The 26,702-nt window shown below is 37.7% G+C and overlaps 3 protein-coding genes across 3 annotated transcripts; 1 reads left to right on the top strand and 2 right to left on the bottom strand.

The window, feature by feature from the left end:
• Positions 1 to 1,384: 1,384 nt before the first annotated feature.
• On the top strand, positions 1,385 to 2,698 carry LOC128740519 (zinc carboxypeptidase-like). The gene has a single exon (XM_053836063.1). The coding sequence runs from the start codon at positions 1,385 to 1,387 to the stop codon at positions 2,696 to 2,698; it is 1,314 nt and encodes a 437-aa protein (XP_053692038.1).
• A 4,548-nt stretch (positions 2,699 to 7,246) lies between these two features.
• On the bottom strand, positions 7,247 to 9,050 carry LOC128742107 (zinc carboxypeptidase A 1-like). The gene is given in 1 exon segment (XM_053838324.1): positions 7,247 to 9,050. A coding segment is annotated over 1 exon segment (1,272 nt). The 5' UTR covers positions 8,862 to 9,050; the 3' UTR covers positions 7,247 to 7,589.
• An 8,842-nt stretch (positions 9,051 to 17,892) lies between these two features.
• LOC128740518 (sodium channel protein Nach-like) lies at positions 17,893 to 20,045 on the bottom strand. The gene is made up of 6 exons (XM_053836062.1): positions 19,693 to 20,045; positions 19,320 to 19,625; positions 18,744 to 18,970; positions 18,278 to 18,683; positions 18,119 to 18,225; positions 17,893 to 18,056 (listed from the first exon to the last, which is right to left on the bottom strand). Exons 1-6 carry the CDS (start codon positions 20,043 to 20,045, stop codon positions 17,893 to 17,895), a joined length of 1,563 nt encoding a protein of 520 aa, XP_053692037.1.
• Positions 20,046 to 26,702: the final 6,657 nt, after the last annotated feature.

Genomic DNA, 26,702 nt, shown 5'->3' with positions numbered 1-26,702 from the left:
TTTTGTACATATGTATTTTGAAGCGAATACAAACTGTAGTTATCACATTCTAACATTTTTTGGCAGACCATTCTGATCGAGCTAATAAAATAACTAATCCATTATTGCTCGTGTTTCAGCAGCTCGATAGTCCCGTGTATAACCATCCGCGAGTTTTTATTTGCATTTACGCTTGCAATAGCGAAGCAGGGTTCAATCTGAGCACTACAACTATATTGTAGTAAAGTCTGATGCAGAAAGCATCACTTAAATTGCTGTGCCCCCAAAATGATAATTGTGATAACTCTTAGCTGCACTTTATTACTTTTTATTTGTAACATTAATTATTTTTGCAATTAATTATTTTTCTTGTAGGAGTAAGTGCTATGAATTTGTTACCACATTATAACCAAGAAAATGAGGAAATCCTATACTTCTATAGTGTCTTAGTGTATTTATTTATTTATTATTCTGATAGATAAATATCTCCGACTTACAGGCTTCATCATTAGTTCTAATAGTAAATAGCCTTGAAAAGAAAAAAAATGCCTAGACAGACCTATTCCTGGTCAACGGACATTCCTATTGAGCGGTTGTTAGTGATGTTACATTGTTTTGAAATGAACAACTTCTGCTCTACGTTGTTGATGGCATCTTTTTAATACGTGTAATAAAATAAATGGATATAGGTGTTTTATTCCATGTAACATCCATAATAGGTTTTGGCGTCAAATTCGATTAGTTCGGATGTATCTACTAGTTTACACACTGAGTTTACGAGACTGAGTTTTAGGGGTCCAACTTCCCGAAAAAACGATTGTAAAAAATGTTGTTACTTTGAATAGAGTATAGTATTACATTCAGTCATTAGGAATCGCACTTTATGTTACTTTGAAATGAGGAAGTAATAAAGTATTTCTTTGATACAACTAGTTTGATTTTGTACCGCATCATCATCTCACAAAACAAAACTCTTAGCTCGTTTGGTTCCACAACAGAAAACATCTGACGTAAATGAGGACAGGTCAATGGCCATGTAGGAGTTGTTCCATCCCAATCGCGGCATTGCATAACAATTCCATATATAGTGACTTTTTACGACCAATTCGTTATTCAAATTACCGTTAAGTGCCATCGACATTGTCTAATGGATTCTCGATAAGGAACACGCTCGTTCTTGAGGCATAACAACACGCACTCTTACTCTCGTGCGAAAAATCGGAAGAAAAAATACTCAAATCACGTTCCATCCTCTGAATGGTCCGCGCATATCAAACGCTCGTATTAAAGAAGAGGTGTGGCGTTTTCAACTAAAGCCCTGTGACGTTCCGACGGGGCAGATTTCCCTATAAATTAAACGTTCGGCGTATGACTCACATCAGTCCTGGATTGGAGATTCGGCGGGATGAGTGTTCTAGATATAAAAAAGTTTATGCTAGTGTTGATTGTGGTTAAAAATGGTTGCGGTACGGAGTTTGCTAGATACGATAACTACAGAGTGTATGAAGTAGTCGCCAATAGTGCGAAACATTTGGAGACGCTGGAGTTCCTGAAAACCTCAAGTGATAGTTTCATTTTCCTAGAAAGTGGCAATAAAATAGGTGATAGTTTTAGTATTGTAGTGGCTCCGCATAAATTTGCCGACTTTGTTGCATCTTTGGAGAATGAAGGAATGTATCCGCGACTGATGGACAGGAATTTGCAACAAAGTATCGATGATGAACGAAATCGAATGCTTTCGAAAAGAACTAAGGGTATTTTTGATTGGACGGAGTACCACGACCTGGATGAGATTAATACCTGGTTGGATAAATTGGCCACAGAGTACAGTCAAGTGGAGATTATCAATGGCGGCCGGTCCTATGAGAATCGTACCTTGACAGGGGTAAAAGTGTCGTACAAGTCCGGTAATCCAGGAATTTTCATTGAAGGAGGAATCCATGCTCGTGAATGGATATCACCGGCCACGGTTACATACATATTGAATGAACTGTTAACTAGTGAGGATAAACAAGTAAGAAACCTGGCGGAAAATTACGATTGGTATATTTTTCCTAGCGTCAATCCAGATGGTTACGTTTACAGTCACCAAAAAGATCGATTGTGGCGCAAGACACGAACCCCATTTCCCGGAGGATGTTTTGGGGCCGATCCAAACAGAAACTGGGATTTTTATTGGGCAGAAAAAGGCTCCAGTCATCGTTGCACTGCTGAATCATTCGCAGGGCCATTTCCTTTCTCAGAAGTCGAAATGAAAACCTTCTCGGAATACATTAATTCTCTGAGAGGCAAAATCCAATTATACATCTCATTCCATTCGTACTCTCAACTGTTATTGTTTCCTTATGGCCACACTAGCCAACATACGGAAAACCATCAGGATCTGAATGACATCGCAAAGGCAGCTGTTACGTCACTAGCACAGCGATACGGGACAAAATACCGCTACGGTAATATCTACGATGCCATATATCCGGCAAGCGGTGGCAGTGGTGAATGGGCCTATGGAGTGCAGGGTATCAAACTGGTGTACACGTATGAATTGCGGCCAGCTCATGGATGGGTCGGATTTGTTCTGCCTCCAGAGCAAATCATTCCCACTGGCGAGGAAACACTAGACTCGTTGGTAACGCTCGTGCATGAGGCCAAGGAACGTGGATATTTTAAAGTGGGAATAGAGACTTTTAATGCAGTGGAGAAGAAGTGCATCTGTACTTAAGAACTATTTTGACTGAAAACTTCCGTTGAAGAGTCGAAAATAAAGCCATACTATTTCTCAAATTGTAGAATAATTTATCCGAATGCGTTCTAGTTCATTTTTTCATTTTTTTTTTTGATAATCATTTTGTCTTCCAACGCGTTCAATAACCTGGAAAAGAAAATTCATTTGGCAAAGCAAAGTTCTGCGCTTCCGCTTTCGGGGTTTGACCTACTTATTTTGTTATTCGACAGACGTCCCATCCAACTATTAGCGAATGCAACTCCTGCTGTCCTACTGACGCTAACAGCCCCTCCCAGTCAAGATTCGTAAATACGACGACTTATTTGTTAGGCCGTATTTGTTAGGGTGTTGTGTTTCATGGTCAGCTCGGAGGCGACCTTTCATAGCCGTAGCGTGCCCGTAGATGCCCTCATGATTTTTTAATTCATTTTTATTTTTAAATCTATCGTTTGAAAATGGCTTCCCTGAGGGCAGAAATATAGGGCCATTCCTTTTTCTGGTATACGTTAACGATTTCGCGGACCCTCGAATAAAAAGAGTACCGAAATTGTTTGCTGATGACACAACATTATTTTACCCGAGTAAAAATCCTATCACTGCAGTGTCTGAAATGGAATACGATCTGAAAATTCTCAATGATCGCTTTTCAATCAATTTTATTTCACTTAATCTTTCAAAAAACTAACGTATATGATTTTTCGCTCACCTAAGAAAAAAGTAAGAAATTCCCAACAGATAAGCTGTGCCACACTCGGATCTTTCAGCATAGAAGAAACTACGGAATTTAAATATTTAGGCATGGTGCTTGCTACTTTATCGTGGAGTAATCATCAAGTTTTTGGGAAAGAAAGTTACCCTTCGTCGGCTTAGTCCATTTCAATTAAACTCTACTAATCTATATTTATTCGCGATAGATACGTATTTCGCCTACGACTTGCAGGCTCGAAAACTAGTTCGAAAACAGACACTGAGAAAGCCTGCAAGTCGTAGGCGAAATACGTATTTGTCGCGAATAAATATAGATAGTAGAATTTAATTGGAATAGCTTTCTTTTTATTTAATTTCAGGCTTCGTATTCTACTAAGACGCTCCAAAAACTTTAGTTAGTTCATTTGTAAATCGTAAAACACTACAAACTTACTGTAATGCTTGCATACACACTAGGTGCATGAAATTTATCAGTGGTCTAGCATATTTGCACCCAACACAGATTATTTACTCAGATAGGTCTCACAGCATTCTTTCAATTCGAGCATTATGCGATTTACAAACATACACCTTTATTCACAACATTCTGTGCGATAATAATAGACATCACAATCTTCCAATCTCAATGAATGACAAGTCATTCACTAAACACTAGGCAAGCTAATCATTTGTTACGTACCTACTAGAGCTCTGACTACTCTAGGTCAAAGGCGAGCAACGTTTAAAGGATCGTAAATGTAGGGGAGACAACTGCAAATTGAGACCAAATTTGTTTTCGGTCCATAAAACTTAATCAAAATATCATTATATAAAATATTATAATACAATCAAAATGTTTTAATTATGAGTGTTCTACATCATTGGAAAGGTATTTCTATTGTCTATTAAAAAAAAATTGCAAAATATTTGATTTTAGCAAAATAAAGAAATTATGTTCATTTCCGTGAATGTCCTAAATTTGCGAAAAAAAATTGTTGTGCAGGTTGAGAAATTTTTTGGTTTTTACAAAAGTGAAAACAAAATCCATTTTATTTCTTCATATGGTATTTTTCGAACATCAAGCATTAAAATTAGACCAATTTTCTACGAAAATAATAGACCAAATCGAGGTGACGTCATTTGGCAGCTACTGGCGCCCTTGTTTACATAACAGACGGCAGAATCCAACAAAGATTCAGTTGTTTAACGGCAAGTTTGTTGCTTAAATAGCAATATGACTAAATTAAAAAAGTCATTATGCCTGTAAAGTGTTAAACACACACGTTACATTCGATATAAACGAAAAAGAAAATTGTCCAAAACGTAAACAAGGGCGCCAGTATCTGTCAATTGACGGTAAGATGATTTGGTATATGGGCAAGATAAGACAATAGCAACCGGTAGGGACGCCAATGTTTATTTGACCCTCTCAACCCAGTATAAAGCAGTTTATACACAAAACTTATTGCAAAGAAGTTTAACTTGCTTATATAGTAGTTTACAATCATAAAAAATTGATAAAATATTGAAAAAAATTTTGCAAATTTGTGCTGCAGGTTGAGAAATCCAAATTTTTGAAAAGCACAACCAAGCCATATTAACATAACCATTTTTTATATTATCACAATACATATAGAGTAAGGAGGGGTAAAAGTGCGATGCGGGTAAAAGTGCGATTCAATGATCTATCGGTGTAGATTCCGAGTAAATTTTCTACATTGGCATGGATGAGTGACTACTTTGACAGCTTGAATCTAACGTAAACTTTGGTTGCTTACGAAGCATAGTTGCTGAGTTATGTGCAAATGTTATTTTAGGGCGGTTTTGATGTAATTTTTCGTTATACGGCAAATACGATATCAACAGGAGGATATTACTTGTTGAAAATTTGTGATAGCGTTTTACTTCACTCACATATCTGTTTTGAAAATACGGCGAAAATAATTTACAAAATATATTTCGCTTTTCCGTAATTTAATCTAACCCCATCAAGCGCCTAGTGGGGTAAAAGTTCGATTCACGGACGGGGCAAAAGTGCGATTCATGGACGAGGCAAAAATGTATAGCTAATTATATACAGCCTTAGGCACTATATTACAGATACTAGAAATGAAAGAACTGTAGAAAACTGTGTGCTCTACAGATGTTGGCCGAAGAAAAACGATGTGTTTCCGCTGTTGAAACAAAAAACAAACGTTTGGAAAAGTTTCGATCTAACGGAGGCTGCAATATACCAGCGCAAAATAGAAAAGGTGCAAGTTGAGAATATTCCTTACCGAAACATAACGCAGATTGAAGATAATATGATTTTGTTAGCTACTGCTGGGCTAATTTCATGGATTCTAGCTTCGAACTTTTGCCCCGCGGTATTCGCACTTTTGCCCCGCTAGTGGGGTAAAAGTGCGAATCTGTACTTGATCAGAAGAAAGAAGAATTTATTTTGCAAAACTCTATTACCGCAGATGATTTATCGTTGAATGTGAAGACATTGAGTTACTGCATCACTATAAAATTTATTATGTTGTTGTCCTTCTGTATATCTCACGAAAATTGAAGACAACTTCAAAAATCGCCCTACTCTATATTTAAATAGTCTTTGCCGTAGAAGAGTACTCAAAAACTTATCAAATACATAAAAAATCCTTAACTAATTGTTGGAGGAAAACAAAAAAATATTGGCTCGGAAAAGTTTCCAATAAATTCTTTTACCATTTTTTATGACCCACTCGGCTTACAACGAAAATATGCATCTAGGGTACGGGAGAGTATTTTCAGCAGGTTTCCAAATTCAGCCTATTTGCCTTTTCTTTCGCCAATAAGAATACTTTGCCGACACACAATTTTAATATGTTATAACAATTTTCTCAAGACTGTAAATAATCTACTATTTTTTATTCAAAGAACGGCAAAACCACCTGTTCTTCCACTAGAACTAGGCCATAGGACGAAAAAATAGATGCCATTGCTTAATGGGTTGAAAATACCCTCTCGTGCCCTAGTTTCTTCTAAATCAACTTGAATATAAGAAAAGGCTTAGGTTTGATGTTTAGAGTAAGATTTGGGGCACTGTTTATATTCATTTAAAAATAATCGAATTTTCTCAACCTGCAGCTGGTCTCAACCTGCAGCAGTCTACCCTAAAATTCTATTCCCAGCGAGCTAAAATTTATTCAAAATAGCAACACTTTCAAGTTCAGATTGAAGACTCTCTTCAAAGAAAGATTTACTCACTTATTTTCATAACCGTTTCAACTTCTAACTTCTATAAATAATTTCATCTCGTCGAACTATCACTTATTTCAAAACCATAAATTTATACGTTAGTTTTATAAATCTAATATTGATTGCCAATTTCTCTTTGTTGAGACCCTTCAAAGGAGTATCCACTGGGTACTCATTGTATTTGTTTCATTTTCATTAAGGAGGGTTTAAATATATTTAAATTTTGTTTTCATAAAAGTATAATTTAGATATTTTATAATTACTTTTCCTTTTGATTACTATTGCCTTCCGTACACTATGGCAAAATCTTTTGGTTAAAAAATGGGTTAAAAAAATACTAAGACTTGAATGAACAAAGTTGATTGGCTCATGCCTTTATTATAAATAAATTTTTGAACTTCATAAACAGACATTAACTTTTATCAAACTATGCTTGGTTTTAGTAATTCCGTTAACACCTATGAATTTACTAAAACTAGGTTAGTCGACATGTTAGTCGAAAATAATGTCAAGCATGCCAAACAAAAATTCCTTTTTGTCCACAAGAATTTGTTCACTCATTCTTTTGTTCGGGGATCAAAAAATCTCAATTGTTTTAAAAGCGTTTACTACATAAAAATGTTAATTGTCCTGAATAAAACTTTATTCCTGTAATATAATGACTTAATTAATTAGCATAATTCAAATGTATCAATTTATCACAATCACTATTTCAAAAACTTCCATACGGAGCTAAATGTTCATTTTTAAATAAAGTTTACGTTCAGTTCACGTATTAGTATTCAACAAATGGAATTCATATTCTGATCCCAATCAGCTGCACAAATCATATTAGAAACGTTATCTACCGGCAAGCACACTTCAAAACGCCAATTAAACCAGATCGTTATTTGCACTGTTTCAAGAGGCACAATCAGCGTTATTGCTTTTCATTGTTCAGTTTACATTCCATTATAGTCAATTTGTAAAACACTCCGCGCTAATTTTCATAGTAGCCCTTCTTGGCCGATTCCTCAACCAGTGTTACCAGAGAGTCCAAGGTCTCTTCGCCAGTTGGAATGATTTGCCTCGGTGGAAGCACAAATCCGTTCCAGGAGCTGCTACTCGGTCGCAGCTCGTAGGTGTAGGCTATCTTTACTCCCAGTGTACCGTACGCCCAATCAGCACTGGCACCACTGGCCGGATAGATGGCTTCGTAGATATTCCCGTACTGATATTTGGTTCCATATCGCTTTGCCAACGATGTAACAGTAGCGTTAGCAATATCATTCAAGTCATCATGGTTGGACGTGTGTTCGATCGTATGTCCATAGGGAAACAGTAGCAGTTGTGAATAGGAATGGAACGCGATGTAGGCTTGGATTTTTCCCTTCAGCGATTCTATGTATTTGGAGAGCGTTTTAGTTTCTACTTCTGAAAAAGCGTACGGTCCTCCGTAGGTTTCCGATTGGCACCGATTGCTTGTTCCTTGTTCAGCCCAATGGAAATCCTAGTTACGATTCGGATCTGCTCCGAAACAACCTGCTGGATAACGAGTGCGAGTTTTGCGCCAAAGACGATCTCTTTTATGTGTGTACACGTATCCATCCGGATTTACGCTTGGAAAGACATACCAATCGTAGTTTTCAGCAATATGTCTTACCGCAGGATCTGTGCTAGTAAGCAACTCATTCAAAATGTAAGTCACAGTGGCTGGAGAAATCCATTCACGAGCATGAATACCAGCTTCAAGGAAAATGCCAGGATTTCCAGCTTTGTAAGAAACTTTTACGCCTTTCAGCGAACGATTCTCATAGGAATGCCCGCCCTCGATGACTTCTACTTGTTCGTACTTGGAACCAAGCATCTCTAACCAGCTATGAATCTCATCCAACTCGTGATAATCAGTCCAATCGAAAACACCTCTGGCTCGTTTTGTTTGTATTCTAATGCGTTCTTCGTCGATCGATTGCTGCAGATTCGCTTCAAGCATTCGAAAAGTGATGTATTCATTTTCAAGTGTTTCCGTAAAATCTGCAAATTTGTGGGGAGCCACCACAATATTGAACTTATCACCCACTTTGTTACCGCCGTGAAGAAAAATGTAACTGTCACTAGAATCACGCAGCTCTTTCAGCACTCCGAGCTGGTCAGCAGAACCGGCAACGACTTCATAAACGCGATAATTATCGTACCGTGCAACTTCACCGCAAAGCACTGCACTTGCGCAAAGCAACACCACCAGGATGCAGGTTGTCTTCTGGAGATCCATCCTCGAGTGACGTTTTCCCTCAACTAACTAGCTGCTAATCAGTAAGCTGCAATATATAACACAAGTCCCTATCAATTCAGAAGCAGGCTTACTACCTTATCTGTCGCGTTTTTAAGAGGACACCGCAAATCGATCTACAATCGCATCAAGTGGTTCAGTGCTTACCCAGGAATGTATCCCCATAAATACGATACTTGAAGCTGCTTAACCGGATATAACGTGGACGTACTTCTGGAAACAACGGGAGATTCCCGATGTCGATGTTGAACACCACCGTGTTTATATTACTTTTTTTAAATTCCGATTTGCATAAGCAACGTCTTGCAATGCAACCAGCTGTGCGGAAATGAGCTAGGCCTTCATTAAATGGCCTATAAATATACCATTATTGCAGCTAAACTGGAGCGAACTTTATCAACTGACAGTGCTTCCATCGGTGTGAACTCAATCAATTTAATGTAGTTGATGAGAATGTTTATGAATGAATACGAATAAATATTTGCCAAAGCTCTCACACTTTTTAAAATTTTAAAATGTTAAAAAAAACGGCGTAAATAATTTAAATCGTGAAATGTTCAAATCATACTACACCTATTAACAATGAAAGCTTAGCGCATGTGAATGGTACTAAAATGTGAATAAACTTTGCATGATTTAATTACATAAATATTGCTAACTTTTGAAAAAAATATGTAATATCCATGTGGAAAAATACGTTTTTGTTGTTTTTATTGCATTACTTAGCAGTACGTAGAAGTAATATCATGGCCAAAAATGTATTGTGGAGTTCAGTACAATGACAAGATCACAGCTTCTTGAAAAAACTGCTTAACAGTCCAATTTTTCACAGACTTTATTATTTTACATATTATTTTATTTTTTCACTTCAATAAATTTTTCATTTCTTTACGAAGGCTTTTTACTCCTTTCATAAGAAAATTGAACATTTATTTACTGCAAAATCATTAGAAACAAAAAAGTTGTATACAAGTAACTACTGACTATCCAGTATTTACAAGAAAAGAAAACGGCAGAGTTGTTGGTCTATAAACTTTACCAAACGGAACCTATATCAGCACAAATTTTATGGATTACTCAGGGTGCAGAGACTATAGATTACAGAGGCGACAAGGCATTCAAATTTTGCTAAATTTTGAATCAAAGCCGAGAGTACCATTATAAATAAAGGTAACTCTCCGCTTTGATTCAAAATTTAATGGATTTTGAGTACCTTGTCGCCTCTGTAATCTATAGTCTCTGTTGGCATAATCCGTGTTCGTATTATATTAAGGCTTGTTCGCGACAAAATCTGGACACCTCAATTTTGCAATAAAACAAATTTGCTAGAAGTTTAATCCATGAAACAATTTTATATCATTGATGTGTGTATCGTTTATAATTATCAAACAAATTAACATTACTTATTTGGACTGCATGAAAACTTGGCGAACTTTGGAGTTTATCCCCTTGCCATGAGGGTCAGTGCAGACTTGTTGGCAACCAATTTAACTGCGTTTGTTCAAGATTTTCGAAATTTATCTATAGTTGTTGCTTGTTGCTTGTGCTGGGACAGCTCTCTCTTCACCAAAGCTAAATACCGATGGATGGGGCGTAATTCTGGACAATTAGGTGGATTTGCCTCCTTCGGTACAATATGGACTCCATTAGCATCATACCGTTCCAAAACATCTTTGGCGTAGTGACAGGATGCGAAATCAGGCCAAAACAGCGAGAGTACATCATGGCTGTGTAGGAACGGTAACAATCGTTTCTGCAGGCATTCTTCACGGAATATTTCCTTGTTAACCGATCCCGTAGTGATATAACTTTTGCTTACTCGACCACAGCTGCATATGGCCTGCCATACTAAATATTTTTTGGAGAACTTGGCTTTCTTCTTTGTCCTAAAATGCTCTGCAATGCCATTCCGTTTCATGGCAGTGTAAAAAGACATACCAGGAAGCTGTTTAAAGTCTTCTATGACATACGTTTCATCATCCATTATAACGCATGGAAACTTCATTAAGTATTCGCGATAAAGCTTACGAGCGCGTGTTTTGGCCGTCGTATTTTGCTTATCATTACGGTTTGGCACAGTCCTAACCTTGAAAGACTTCATGCCTTGTCGTTGCTTAGAAGTTGTCACGAAGGTTGGCGACATTTTTATTTTACGAGCAATGGTACGTACAGAAAGATATGGTCTTGGAGGAAATCCAAGCTTTTTGGCAAGTTTTCTTAACGAGAGATCTGGATTTTCATTGCGACCGCACACAATTGCTTTTCGCACCTGCTCTTCTTTCGACGCCATTTTACACTGAGCGCTTGTAATATAAACAAGTGTTATATTTTCAGAAGGAACAGACATACATCTACCACCCTGCAAACTATTTCACTCATTGTTATTGTATTCCCGAAGCTGTGTGTGTTTAGGGGTGTCCAAATTTTGTCGCGAACAAGCCTTAACAGCCTTTTTGACATTACATTGCAATTTCTGAGAACGTGGGAAAAGTAAAATTTATATTTAATCACACATTTAATTTGCGATGTACATAAAAATGTTAAAAATACTGTTCAAATATTACGAACACGGTTTAGGCTGTCCGCCATTACGGATCGAAAAACACTGGATAGAACACAGAAGCGACAAGACACTCTCAAAACGGAAAATTCCTCTAACAAATATTTAGGGCCTAGATAACACAAATCAACAACCGGGGTGGGGTTGTTGACGAGAACTGTTTTCGTCACACTATCGTCCGACCCACCGTAGCTTACCGACTTTTGCCAGAGGTACGATGGGAATGGGAAACGAGAAATCGGGCTGCTGAAGACCAATAAAGCCGCTGGGAAGGACCGCCTACCGGCAGAGCTTGTAGGGAATTATCGGGCAGGTTTCATGGGGGACTACGGACCAAGTTTTTACTATCCGACAGATCTTGCAGAAATGTCGAGAGTACAATGTGCCCACGCATCACATCTTTATTGATTTCAAAGCAGCATACGATACAGTCGATCGAGACAAGCTATGGCAGATAATGCACGAATACGGTTTTCCGGACAAACTGACGCGACTGATCAGAGCTACATTGGATCGAGTGATGTGTTTCGTACGCATCTCTGGGACACTCTCGAGTCCCTTCGAGACGCGACGCCGCACATAGGAGTATTTGGCCCAAAAAGTTGGCCATAAGTCCGAAATATGAAATGCATGATTTTTATTTATATGTAGTATCTGTAATCTCAGCATAGTCTACTAGTCACGTTAGTATGATTTTGAACTGAATTTATGCTTTTCTTCGCTCAGCAAGCTGCCTATTTAGAACGCCATTCGGCAGTAAATTTTTTCGCTTTTAAAATGCGTTCTTCCGCTCGTTGGTGCAAAAACCTAAAAATCCGAGTGAAATAGTGTCTATTCACCATGGGTAAGTATTTATCAGCAAAGAAGGATGTTATTCAATAGTTTTCATGTATAATTGCATAAAATTAATGAATGTCTTCGATACGAATAGTGATTACGAAAATTACCCCAAAAATAGTGGTAAGATCTTAATACTTTAATCAATGTTTTGGTAACCTTCCGAGCATGTCCCGGCAAAATTTCAATCACCATCAGATAGGTCAAACATCACAGAATATAGTGGAATCGAAAAATCTTCCGCATGGTTCCGCTTTATCGTTTTTTAGACATTTAATCATTTTAAGGTAGGAGTCGTGCGGGTAATACCGGCACAGGGGATAAGACAAGCACGCATAGAGTTTTACTAGAATGCATTAATCAATTGTGTTATTAAAGACTCAACATATTTGTATTTATTATTTCAGATGTTTTAAAACAGATCGAGCTTACTATAAATCATAAAATATCAAAATAATAAACAAAATAAACGCGAGTGTCGCTGATGCGCAGCCCGTTATAACTTTTCGCGAGTAGGTTTTAAGCTTTATTTCTCAGAAGAAGTTTCAAACTAAATTTTAAGATTTTATATATTATAGCTAGCATTGTTTTTCATAAGTGAGATTTAAGTAGAAATATGATTAATAAATGTATAAAAATCGTCTTCTTAAAAAACGTGCCTTGGGAGTAAGACCGGCACCTTTCGAACGGGGTAAGAAAGGCATATTTGCAGGTCGCCGGCAACAGTCACAGTCTGCGTTTGTCTCGCCCTGAATCATTTCACACACTCGTTCAAAGTCATTTATAGAGAAAAAGATGTTATTCAATGTTACGGAGAACCCTCATTATGGTTACCGTACATGTACCGTATTAATGACTATCGTCCGATGGTCAGTGAACTGACCACTTTCGCGGAGGTTAACGGAAGTTATTCGGTTCTGGTCGTTAAGGTATATGATTTGACTTCTATTGGGTTTGCCATCGACTTCTAGAGTGATTCGAGAAAGTACATGATGGGCTTAGTTAATTTTAAATTCCATTTATTCTCATAGTATGTATGTTTAAATTATTCATAATAAAAAACAATATACTGTACTAAATAAAACTTTGGTAGGAAATTTTCAAGAATACAATGCAACAGAGATGTTTTGAATAGACTTCTGCTTAATTCGGATCCATTGCTTAGCAGCTCAAGGCCGATACCAAGAAAAAAAGCAAACCTTTTTCGACCGAAACGTTGAAGATGTTGGAGACTAATCAATTTCAAACTGAAGAATATGAGAAATGCAGCGACTATGAAACAGAAGACTAGAATGTGATGCTTCTATACGTATACGTACACACCTACACATTTACATACATATATACACTTTTACATCACACATACACCTGTACTAGCTCACATACATACTGACACACATACATACACACATCCCATCACCTAATAAATGGTTATGTTCTTAATCGGTTTTTTATAAATATAAGAGAAAGATACGAATTGAACTTTACAGGGGATTAGTTGGCAATTTCTTTAACTTCATATGCAGAGTTGGGAAATATTTAATTTCTGATCATGTTTTATCAATATCGACTGGAAAGAAGCAATTTAGAATTTTGGCCAGCTTTTTGGGGCAAATACTCCTATGTGCGCCGGTTGAGACAAGTTGACGGTCTATCCTGTATGCTGTTCAACATCGCTCTTGAGGGGGTGATCCGACGAGCGGGCATCGAAACGAGAGGCACGATTTTTACCAAGAGTAGCCAACTTCTAGGCTTTGTAGATGACTTCGATATCATTGCCAGGAACTTTGCGACGGCGGAGGCAATCTACGCCAGACTGAAAGCGGAGTCTAGGAGAATTGGGCTAAAAATAAATGCGCCGAAGACCAAATACATGAAAGGAAGAGGCTCACAGGAAAGAAATGCGCGCCTCCCACGGACGGTAACCGTTGACGGCGACGAACTAGAAGTGGTAGAGGAGTTCGTGTATTTGGGATCGCTGGTGACCGCGGACAACACTAGTAAGGATACCCAGCGGCGCATTCAAGCGGAAAATCAAGCCTACTTTGCCCTTCGTACAACGCTACAATCAGGAAGCATACGCCGCCGCACGAAGCTAACGATGTACAAAACCATTATTAGACCAGTAGTTCTTTATGGACTTGAAACCGTGACGCTGCTTACGGAGGACATACGCGCCCTTGCCGTGTTTGTGCGGAAAGTGCTGCGGACAATATTTGGCGGAGTACAAACTGAAAGTGGAGAGTGGAGTGGAGGAGACGAATGAATCACGAGCTACAGGCACTGCTTGGGGAGACTCCCATCGTACATCTAGCGAAAGTTAGCAGGCTACAGTGGGCCGGACACGTCGTAAGGATGCCGGACGACAGTGCGACGAAAATAGTCCTCTTCAACAACCCCGCCGGCACCAGGAACAGGGGGCCCAACGTGCACGATGGCTCGACCAGGTCGAAAGCGATTTGCGACTTCTGCGATGACTAGGAAATTGGCGACGAGTGGCCCAAGACCGAGTTGAATGGAGACGAGTGCTTGAAACAGCACAAGCCACCCCGGCTCTATGCTGCTGAAGAAGAAGAAGAAGACGCCGGGAATCTATCCAAGCAGTGCCTGTAACTCGTGATTCATACACCTCCGCCACTCTCCGCTTTCAATTTGTACTCCGCCAAATCTCGTCCGCAGCACGACGGTGCGCATGTTCTCCGTGAGCAGCGTCACAGCCTGAAAGAACTACCCCTCTGATAAGGATTTTGTACAATGTCAGCTTCGTACGGCGGCGTATGCATCTTGATCGTAGCGTTTTGCGAAGAGCAAAGTAGGCCCTATTTCCCGCTGGATCTCCTTACTAGTATTGTTGTCCGCGGTCATCAGCGATCCTAAATATACGAATTTATCTACCACTTCTAGTTCACCGCCGTAAACGGTAACCGTCCATGGGAGGTGCGCCTCTTCCTTTCATGTTTTTAGTCTTCGAAGCAATTATTTTTAGCCCAATGCTCCTAGACTCCGCTTTCAATCTAGCGTAGATTGCCTCCGCCGGCCGTTGCAAAGCTCCTGGATATGATATCAAAGTCACCTGTAAAGCCTAGGAGTTGGTTACGCCTGATAAAAATCGTGCCTCTCGTTTCGATGCTCGCTCGTCGAATCACCGATTCAAAAGCGATGTTGAACAGCATGCAGAATAAGCCGCCCAGCAAACATTTCTGGTGTATAATTGCTTATTAAGCGCTTGATTCCTGAACATTGGCTATATAACGGTTGAATAATTTGCTGTTCAAACAAAATATTTGTTGGGCGTCACCTTGTCGAAACCCTCGCCGCGTCTTAAAGGGACTCGAGAATGTCCCCGAGATCCGCACGAAACACACTACTCTATCCAATGTAGCTCTGATCAGTCGCGTCAGTTCATCCCGAAAACCGAGTATATGCAGTATCTTCTTTAGCTGGTCCCGATCGGTTGTATAGTTTGCTGCTTTGAAATCAATAAAGATGTGGAGCGTGTACTCCCGATATTTCTGCATCTGTCGGATAGTGAAAATTTGGTCCGCAGTGACGAGGGCACCCATGAAACCCGCCTAACAATTCCCTACGAAACCTTGTGCTATCGGTGGCAGTCAGTATAACAGGATCTGGGAGAGTACCTACTTCCAGCAGTCGAACCGATCACCCTTTTTGTAGATGGGGCAAACAACTTCCTCCATCCACTCCTCCGATAGCTTCTCTTTCTTTGGTAGAGCCTTTGGCAACGTTTCTCGGCCATGTTTGTAAAGCTCTACCGGTAGGCGGTCCTTACCAACGGCTTTAGCAACCCGATTATTCGTGTGACTTCTTAGAGATCTTCCATGGGCACTCTTGGGTTAACTTCCGTTTTGCTTCCTTCTGCAAATTCGCCATTGAGGTGTTCATCAAAGAGCTGCTTCCACCTGTCGACCACCTCGCGCTCGTTTGTGATTAGATTCCTTCCATCGTCTCTACACATTTCAGGTTTCGATGTGTAGTCCTTACGAGATTGGTTCGCCTACTCGTAAGTCATGCAGAATTTGAAAAAAGTTATGTATGGGACGATTGAAGAACTAGTTATTATCTACAACTTTTCTGAATAAAGTATTATTGTATCTTTTGTATTTACGGTGCTACAATGCTAATACCTCTTTAGTGACTAAGTGAACGTTCATTTAGTCATTAACGAGTTACTAGCATTGTAGCACCGTAACTACAAAAGATACAGCAAAACTTTGTTCAGTAAAATTGTAGATAATAACTAATTCTACAAATGTCCCATATAAAACTTTGTCAAATTTTGCTTGGCTGAGACGGTACTGTCAAATGAATGTGAATTGAGTCAAAGTGATTGTGCCATCTCTGCTTGAGACACAGAAAACTTTAATTTACCACCTGAACAGATATTTGGTAAGATATTATAATGATTTTGCCCAAACTGTTCACTTGAATTGATATGAAAAACTTTATTTCGTTTCGATTGCAATGCCGAATCCGCGACCGTTTTTGTTGTACGTTACCAAGAAAACGGGTGTATATGTGGAGTGATGCCATATTTACGTTGCGCATGAAATTGACCAATAATTTTCGCTATTAAATTAACTTGCTCCTGGTGGTGACACTAAAAACATTGTTTACAAACAAGTTTTGTCTTGAAGTAAGATGAAAGGAATGACAGGTTTATTGTATCCATGGAAGAAACACTGTTGCACCTTCTACTTTTTCTTTATTATGATAGCATGTAATACTAAACTAATAAATAAATAAAAAGCTGTGTTTAGAAAAGTACAATAACAAAAGTATTCATTTCCTATGGGTGGGCTGGCCACTGTTTCATATTACCTACTACTAGCAACTCTGTTCTCGTCGTGAAAGTACTGAAATCACTACAAAATGCAACTGGACTCTGACGACCTTCACCGTAAATGGTACCTGTAGAGAATTTAAATTTTCTACATCAAAAATATGCAGAAGAAGAAAACGGAAACAATCAATCTGTCACTGAGCCGGCCTCTCTCAATTTTTAAGGAAGAGATTTTCATATATTTTAATTGATTTATTTCTACTCACTGAATCTCACTGAAAGCAAACAACACAAATAACTAAATATTCTTATTTTTAAAATAATAAAACTTAGGTTGAAACTTCTTCGTTGAGCTTAAAATTCACTCGCGAAAAATTACATACATACATCCGACTGGGCATCGGTAGCACTCTTGGTGAGTTTGCTTATTATTATCACATTTTACGTTTCATGATGCACAATCTATTCCAAAATATTTGAAATAATGGTACAAACATGTTCAGTGTTTGAAAACACAATTAATCAATCAAAATTTTCTAATGCAACTCTAGGGCTGCCGGTCTTTTCCGCAGTATCACTATGAATTGAAGGAACCTTAGTTTCTATTTTTCTAGTGCCTGCTAATTTCCTACAAATAGCTTAGTAATTCAATATTGTGCCTCACAGGATAAAAGACATTCCAGCGCAAACGATGACGTACAATAAGCGTAAGATAAGATTATCCTATTAGTTTCAGGCTGTTGAATCAATTTGAATCAAACCGGTAGAAACTATCGTTGCGACAAAATCGAAAGCTTCGCATCACTAATGCGCCTTCAGTTATGCAAGTTTGGTAGCTTAGCATGCTCGATTACGTTATTGCGATTATTAGGGCGAGAAAAAACATCGAACAGCACACGGATGCTAAAGAAGTAAATCACTTCGAAACCGGTGATTATGCTAAAACCAAGAAACAAGCTGAGTATGCCACCGAACGATGCTATAATATAAAAATTATTTAAGTATTTCGGAACAATCCAGAAAAGTTAAAATATGGTTTACCTAAAACATCCAACCAATTTTGATTGACTTTTTTAAGAAATCGTGTAGAAACCAAATCGCTATAGTAAACGTGAAGAGCACTGAGGTCCTTGATTTTAATATCGGTGCTGAAAAAAACAAACATTTATGAATATGTAAAACAATTTGTTCGCAACCCACTAGAAATCTTGAGCTTTATCCGAATACGTTCTATTCAACAATCTACTGCTCATTTCCGCTGGATATTGAACGGATGCGCAGTTTGGCAAACAGCGACAAACAGGAAATACTTTGTCCTTCATTTCCATGATAGACCAATTAAACATTGGTATAGCACTTTGATAGAGGTCAGCATTTTCCAGGATACATTTCATATCTTTCATCTCGCAGCATGGAACAGTTCCGTTATTGGGCAAGTTATACGGTATACAGCCACACCTTTCGAAAACACGCATCGTGCGACATTCGACCATACAGTTTTCGAAGGAATAACGCCGCATAACACTCAACCGTACTTCATTATGCGCAAAGCAATACCGATCCCAGGGATCCAACCTTAACACGTCATCTTTTGTATATGTTTCCTCTGAAACAAAAAATTAAACGAATTTATTACTGAAAATATCTTTACTGGGACAAGCATTACTAGGCTGAACGGGGATTAGGGCAACCATTTTTGGAAGCACAATCTTCGCTTCGGCATTTCCATTTGGATAGTCATACGGATGGTGAATCATAATCCTAACTCCAGCGGTACCCACATCCGTAGTGTGGTAATCGTCTATTTCGGGATTCATTAGCACCCGTAAACCCGTCAGAAGACCACTGGCCGTCACGCGCCTTGGTTCGCTAGGAATATTACCAAAAGTTTGCCTGGACGAAAAAAAAATGATGAAACAATTCACTGAACCGTTCTACAGCGGTCAGCGGTTATCTGTTAATTGGCAAGGATCGTGTATTGTTTGTTTTTTTTTTTATACAAATGCTAACGTAAGTGTAGCAAAGAAATGCGTCGTTTGACGTAAAGATTATTACTCATATAACATTAAAACAATGAAACGTCTATTTTAAATAATCTACGTTGAACCTGCAGAACACAAATCATCGAACATAAGATTGGAGTACTATCACGAGTTGAAAAAAATTCATTTTTAGCTTCGAATATAAATATTTCTAATCGCACCCACAGCACCGCATTGTTCTAAATTGCATCATTCCTTACTTTTGATAGTAACTGGTGCGTCGCCCGTAATAATTGAACGAACAGCACATCCCTTCTGTGCTATTGACGGTCTGAAATAGGTTTTCACATCTCCACAGTGTACCTTTCCACATGCAGCGCACCAGCAAGGACGAACAGGGCTGGGCAATTTCTCCCATCAACTGTGCCACGTCCAAGTTGTTCGCTCGAAGGATACTATGCAGTCGAATGTATTCAGTTTCATTCGAGTCTGCCAAACCGTACACGTGTAGTAACAGACGGAATTTCCAGGCCAATTCTTCAGCTGTCATGTTTCCCGGGCGGATCCTTTTGGAAAATAGATTTAAATTCAATGACGTGGCCCAACTAATGTTCGGGAAAAGAATAAACTCACATTTTCTCAGCTTTTCTCAAAGCACTTTTGAAGGAGATTTTATTCAAATTGCACACAGTCACCGCTGGAAAGGGTATATTGCTGATCGGATAGTTGGTAGTTTCCATAACAGTTACGGTGTGTACTCCGGCATCGGACCTCCAGGAGTATCTCAGTAGAACAACGGAGATTACGAAAGCCGAACTGACGGCCACCACCCAAAGGGCTCGTTCAGACGTCGTATAATCCTTACGCATGATGTGATTATAACCGTGCAGAGCCGTTTCCCTGAACAGTTGCTTCAGTTGGTTTTGAAACCACTTAAGTAGATGACAATCGGATAGTTTAGTTTTCTTCGATTTTTGCTTGTTCATCGTTAAGTTTGAATATTTTTTGCTACGTAATGTAACCCACGTTAGTAACCTAAACTGAACTAAAACACTAAATCAGAACAGGGTTTGATTTTTGAGCTTCCAAAGGGTATAAAAGACTAGGTCTAAATGATCATAACTCGCATTATTTATTGACTCTCAATAAGCATTGCTTACAGTAAACGATTGCACATCATAAATTTATAAGCGGCTGGTTATTGAGTTGACCAATTAATCGTCTGCATAATTTATCGGCGAGTCAACTAAGAATAGGATTCTGATTTATAGTAACTACTATGTTGGTTGGCGGTTGTTTTATGCCGTTGCCCTTCTGACATACAAAAAAACGGTATAATTATTACAAGCACATAAAACTGCCAACCATTTCGTTATCAACCGCTAGCGATAGGAACAAATTGTGCGTAATTTGCTGTGCTTTCCTCTAAGAAAAATACTTATGTTACTCCAAAAACGGAAAACGCAAAAGTCGGGCCCACTTGCGACTTTTTTGCCTTCCTTTATTTTATTTCTTATTCCAATTGACGTCAATCCCATTCACCAGGCCGCGAGCCGAGCCGGCGAAAAGCGGTCCGAGTGATCGCGTGTTTCTGATGCAATTGTCGAGAAGTCTAAGTAACAGAAAAAAGTCACCGAGAGATTAAAACCGTAAGTCCGTTGGTATTTTGTTTTGCTACTATTTCTGTAATAAAAATAAAACATACTCCGAAGATCAGTCGATGTAGCTGATAAAGTTGAGCTGGGAAAACGCTTACAATAGTTGGCATTTAGATTGGTAATCCCCTCACTTGCAACGTTTGTAGCAGTGGTTAATCCTGTCTATGTCGGGGTTAAGTAATATGGGTATTTCTGATAGCGAATGGATTAGTCGCTCTAGGTGGCGATCATAAATTGCTACATATGTGCGCAGATTAGATTTTAATCATTATTTACGAAAATCGCAGTCCGTTTTTGGTTTTTAATTCAAAATGTTGTGTGTGATTGTACAAGGACTTCTTTCTTCTTTCGAGGTTCTAGATTAACAGTAGCAGAGTTTACTTACAAAGTAGCTAGAAGAATTTGAATTCAAAGAAAAACATGCTGTTACATTCTACTAGTAATTTTATAATTGTGATAAATACGCTTGTTGCCTACGACTTCCAGGCTTCAACATAGTTTGAAACAGACGCTGATGAAATGCGTAACTCAACAAACAGTTTTTGGATTGCAAAAACTTTTTTATGATTCTTCGATTATCTTCGATTTAAGCGGAAAAAATTGCGTTTCAATACTTAGTATAACGATGGGTTTTATAGCCACTGCACTAGAACGTGAAAGTTTTAAAATTGTAATTTGATCTAAGCTAATTGTGCTATGAAAGGTCTAAGATCTATTTCATCGATGTAGGTTTCTACGGAACAATTAAAAATGCAGACAGTTACAGCACAACTCAACGGATTGGTTTGCGTCACACAGAACCAAATCATTCGTTGGAGGTTCATTGAAGCATATCTACAATAGAGGTAGGTACTTCTGCGAAGAAAGTTAACGCTCATTGACGCATTACGTGAGTGAGACACTTTGCTACCACTCGAGACATTGCGATGCATTTCACATTACAATCGGTCTCATTAAATTATTTCCATTAGACGGTGGTAGTTTGCTACTACTGCGGAAACCATCAACGATGTGCCGCGCGCGCAGTAAGGATAATGACGCGCGAACACCCTTCACGCGATGAATCATGGCTCATTAGAAAAGACCCAGATTTGCGGAAAGGTGAAGCCAATTCAAAAAAGTTTTCATGCGAAGCTGGATATAATTTTTGATGTGGCTACAGTCGGTAATTTCTTGCACTGACGTCAATGTGCATCACCAAATGACTTAAATTTCATTGCTCGTGGCCTTCTATCGAAAGAGGTGTTGAATCAACAATAATTATAATGCTCATGCAAGTAAGAGTTGTGTGCCATTGGTACTATTTTCGAGACAAATAGCGTATGATTGTTTCAATCTTTTTTATCCAATTGAACACGCTTCGTTCATTCATCATTGCTACGTAACTTCTCAATCGATGAAATCACACACTTTGTTAGCGAACATCATTTGGTTAATTTTAAATCACTTTTCGTGCCACCGTTTCAATAAGCATCGAAGTATAATGATGATCGATGATGTGTGATTATCCCTTTCAATCACACAATTACGTATCAAGCGTTTCAAGGTCTTTCTGAAAAGCAAAAACTACAACAGGAATGTCGCCGTTAACTATCGTTACATTATCATTATGCAATTGATAGACGACAATTCACCGAAAATATTGAAATATTTGATATACGACACGTATCATACTCAACCTGCTCACAAAATAGTTCGTGATAAACTGCAAATGTCTCACGTCATATGTTTTTCAATAAAAATAAACTAAACTAAATTTTTCTGCCGTGAAGAATTCATTAGTATTATTCAGAACGCTGGTAAACAAATGAATAGTCGGGACAATGTTGGTTTATTAGGATACAATCAAATGCCCTTCAGCCGGCTAAAAAGCAACGAAATTGTCATCCCTACTAACCCAACCCAACCCAACCCAACTAAAAGTAGCCAGTGAACTAAACATTGACAAGTAAATTACGGTGTATGATGTAATTCGTTTATATACTATTGGATTTAAAAATTCGTAAATTTACAAGATAACATTTTACACTGCTATAACATTTCTGTGCAGAAATAAATTGGAATTGATCACCGGAAAGACATATTATTCATTAACCCTCTAACGGGTAAGACCGTCTGCAGACGGCCTTCGCTTTTGAAGCTCCAGAGCCGCGTACGAAATTTGTTTTTAATTGGCAATATGCAAAATGTGTTCAGAACAGATTTCTTGTCATTTTGATACTAATATCATAACATTCTGTCCATGCATTCAAAAGTTATCATCTTTCAAAAACAAAAATTCCGAAAATAATTAATGCGCGAATATTCCATTTTTTACTTTTGAAGGAAAAGGACATCTAGAACAAAATGATTAACCTAAAAAAATGTTCTATGAGTAAATTTCATGCATTATTGTAATTTTGTAATATATCTGAATTGAAAAAATATCTAGGCAGAGCATTAGACATAAAAAAACAAAAAGAGAAATTGGACTTGTTCTTACCTGGCGCTCCTCCAGATTACTATTTTTGCATGAAAATCAGAACTTAAGGTTTTTTTGTGTGTACTGTCATGATAAAGTAATCATTATCTTAATCGTATCGTTTTTACGGTGTTGCCCGTTAGAGGGTTAAAGATCCGGTAACTAATGATGGGATAATATTTTATTCCTGAGCCCAAAATTTTACTACAAAGGTAATTCAATATATCATCCCGTCAATACTGCTAGCTTGCTTAATTTAAATCAAGATAAAATCGGTGAACACTATTGATGAGTATTGATATAGAATATTGATATAGAGCAAAAAAATCCATACTAAGCAAAAGTTTTGAGAAAGTTATCTGACAGTTAATTTTGACAAAAATTTATCGAACACAGCCTCAAGTAGCACACTTTCGGTCCATTTAGTTGAAGCAACCGGATTACGACTGAAATTAGTCTTATTTCGGTTACCACAACAACTTTGCAACAACCGTGCCAGTAGGGGTGCAGTATTGAGGTTACTATTGAGGTGCTATCTACATAAAACAAGGCTTTTTGTACAATTCCAAAAATAAAATAAACATGATACCATGTTGCATCAAAATCCGGACGGTACCAATATCCGGACACCTTCACTAACTTATCCTTATTATGTAATAATAAATGCAAGTTATGAGGTGTAGGTATGTGGATTACTTTACAAATATATCTAAGATCATTTAAACATAATCGGTGGTTAAGTAGGCTGCGCGAAATAACTTAAATCAATCTAAACGTAATGTTCGTGTCAAACAGTGTCTTTTTTCTGCGAGTTTTTTCAGATTACTAATAAGTAGTGCTTTCGCGATTTAAGGTTTTTGGAACTTATTATTATAAAGTAACCAACTTTTTGGGCTTAGTATCAACAAAGAAGGTTAGTTTTAATTAATTGAAACGGTGTCATTCATTAATGTGTTGAAATAAAGTGTATTTCTATAAATTGACCAGATTTAAAACCATGTTTTTAAACCCGGACATGTTTAACTACTGATGGTAACTGCCTACTGTATTTCTTAGAAAATGCGAAAAGACATGTTGAACCAGGCAGAATGTGTGGTAAGAGAAGAAGTTTCGATCCATGGAACCGTCAAAATATTTGGAAATCCAAAATACTTTAAGGAATTTAATGTAGAAGTATTTAACCACTTTCGTTCTCTGGTTAGGTAAGTGGATCAGTGTAGCACTTAACTAAAATCGTACCGTTAATGACGACAAAATGGCATTAGAAGTAAAAAAAGATTATTATTTAATACTACATTTTACAAGTAATAGGTTGTTTACTTCCGGGTTTATGAACAAGACAAGCCTGTTTGTTTCTCTTATTTTAATGTATTTATTGAGTTTTCATTGTATAATTGACGTGTTATTGCAAATTTAGGGTTTATATTTGATTCAGTTCAAATCAATTACTAGAATGTTGCGAAATTATTGTTTACGGAGCATATTAAACATATGACCTGCTTAAGTGTCCGGATATTGATGCAGCATGGTAAACGATATTTAAACTCTTTTGCTATTCATTTCTTGACTGGGAGAGGCTGTCAGAGTCAATAGGATCGTAGCAACTGGCCCTGCAATTGTCCTGCACTGGCTATGCTGCGAAGTCTGTAAAAACAGAAGGTCAAGTTTCGATAACGGAATGTACCACCTAGGCTTTGCTTTGTTTTGATATTCATTTACCGTTATTCGGGAATACTTCCCAAGTAATACAAATTCGTAATAGAAAGTCCACATTAAGTCGTATGAATGTCAATTTTACATTGGATTACATAATGATTAGAGTATGGCAAAGCGAAGTTTACAATAAGTTGTTTTGCAGTCGGTCATGTCGTCATATACAACTTATGGCTGTGAATTATAAAGCAGTATAGATGATTGTAACATTTAGTTATATCTTAATCGTATATAAAAAAGTATTAAGTTGCGACCTCTACTTCATATTAAATTAAGATTTAAAATTGAATTCGAAACTGGACTTAAAATTAGTTTTGAAAGTTTTACTTGGAATTGGACTTGAAATTGGGCTCAAAACAGAATTTTAAGTTTTTATTTGCAATTGGCAATTGGACTTGAAATTGTATTTCAAATTGGTATTAAATTGAACTTGGTAAAGTTAAAATTTGACTTGAAATTAAACTTAAAATTGAACTTTAAATGGGAATTAAATTATACTTGAACTTGACATTAGATATTAAATTAGACTTGCATCAGCACAAATTTGAATTTGAAGTTTTATTTTAAACCGCACATAAATACGAAATTAGACACGAAGTATACTTATTAGAATTTATATTTTTCATCTTATTCTCTCAAACATTTTACCTCTTTTCTGCTGTTTTTTTTTTCTCTTTTCCGGTACCATTTTTCACTTTTCATTCCGTTTTTTCTCCTTTTCAGTACCTTTTTCTTGGTTTTTGCACTCGCTTTTCTTCCATTATTCCTCTTTTTCATTTTTCTGTCCCGTATTTCCGGTTTCATTTTTCCGTTTCCTTCGTTTCCTGTCCTATTTTCCTTATGTTTTCCTGATGTTTTCACTCGTTTTTTTTGTTATTGTCCTCGTTTCCTGTTTTTTCACTTTTCATTTCCCTTTTTCCAGTTTCCGTTTCAGTTTCAGTTTCCAGTTTTCGTCGTCAATTTTCGGTTAAAACACTTTTGATCTCGTTTACTTCTCATTTTTCGTCTTCTTAATGCCTCTTTTCCAAAGCAAAGCCTTGGGTTTAAACGTCCTTTCTACACAGTTTTGAATTTAACATTGATATAATAATAAATGTTTTTATTTCAATCATGCTTTTCAGTTCGAAACAAAATGAAATTTCTGTTTTACTCACAAACATAACGATAACCACACCATAAATATGGTTGAAACTACAATTTTATTCTCCGTGAAGACTTGACCGTTATTTCTCAACAGACTTCACAGCCAGCTATTAGAGTACAGGGCAGTTACGGGACTAGTTTTTTTTCTTTTTCTGTTCTCTGTTCTCTATTTTGCTGGTCCCGTATTTTCTTCTTTGCTTTCCCTCCTTTTCTGTGCCGTTTTCATCCTTTTTCCCCATTTTTCGTCTATTTTGTTCAGTTTGTCCTCATTTTCTTTCTCGTTTTCCTAGTTTTCTTTACGGGTTTTCCTTTTTTTCTCTCCCCCTCCCAAGAAGGGAGAGGGGTTCTAATTAATCATAGACACAATTGCCTCCTATGCCTCCAAAAACACCCACATGCCAAATATGGTTCCATTTGATTAATTAGTTCTCGAGTTATGAGGAAATTTGTATTTCATTTGTATAGAAGCCCCCCTCCTGAAGCGGGGAGAGGTTTCAATTCACCATAGAAAACATCCTTGTCTCCAAAAACACCCACATGTCAAATTTGGTTCCATTTACTTGATTAGTTCCCGAGTTATGAGGAAATTTGTATTTCATTTGTATGAAGGCCCCCCTCTTAAAAGGGAGAGGGGTCATTATTCCCCTCCTAAAGAGGGGAGTTTTCAA

This window comes from Sabethes cyaneus, chromosome 3 (assembly GCF_943734655.1).
Source record: "Sabethes cyaneus chromosome 3, idSabCyanKW18_F2, whole genome shotgun sequence".
NCBI lineage: Eukaryota > Metazoa > Arthropoda > Insecta > Diptera > Culicidae > Sabethes > Sabethes cyaneus.
This window is presented reverse-complemented; position numbering and strand designations above follow the sequence as displayed.

What these genes read in the sequence shown, in the direction of transcription:
- LOC128740519 (XM_053836063.1), top strand. Translation starts at nt 1,385, where the DNA reads ATGAGTGTTCTAGATATAAAAAAGTTTATGCTAGTGTTGATTGTGGTT.
- LOC128740518 (XM_053836062.1), bottom strand. Translation starts at nt 20,045, where the DNA reads ATGAACAAGCAAAAATCGAAGAAAACTAAACTATCCGATTGTCATCTA. An exon ending in CGCACCAGTTACTATCAAAA is followed by an intron (nt 18,971 to 19,319) that starts GTAAGGAATGAT and finishes TTTTTCGTCCAG; the next exon opens with GCAAACTTTTGGTAATATTC. An exon ending in AAATTGGTTGGATGTTTTAG is followed by an intron (nt 18,057 to 18,118) that starts GTAAACCATATT and finishes TTTATATTATAG; the next exon opens with CATCGTTCGGTGGCATACTC.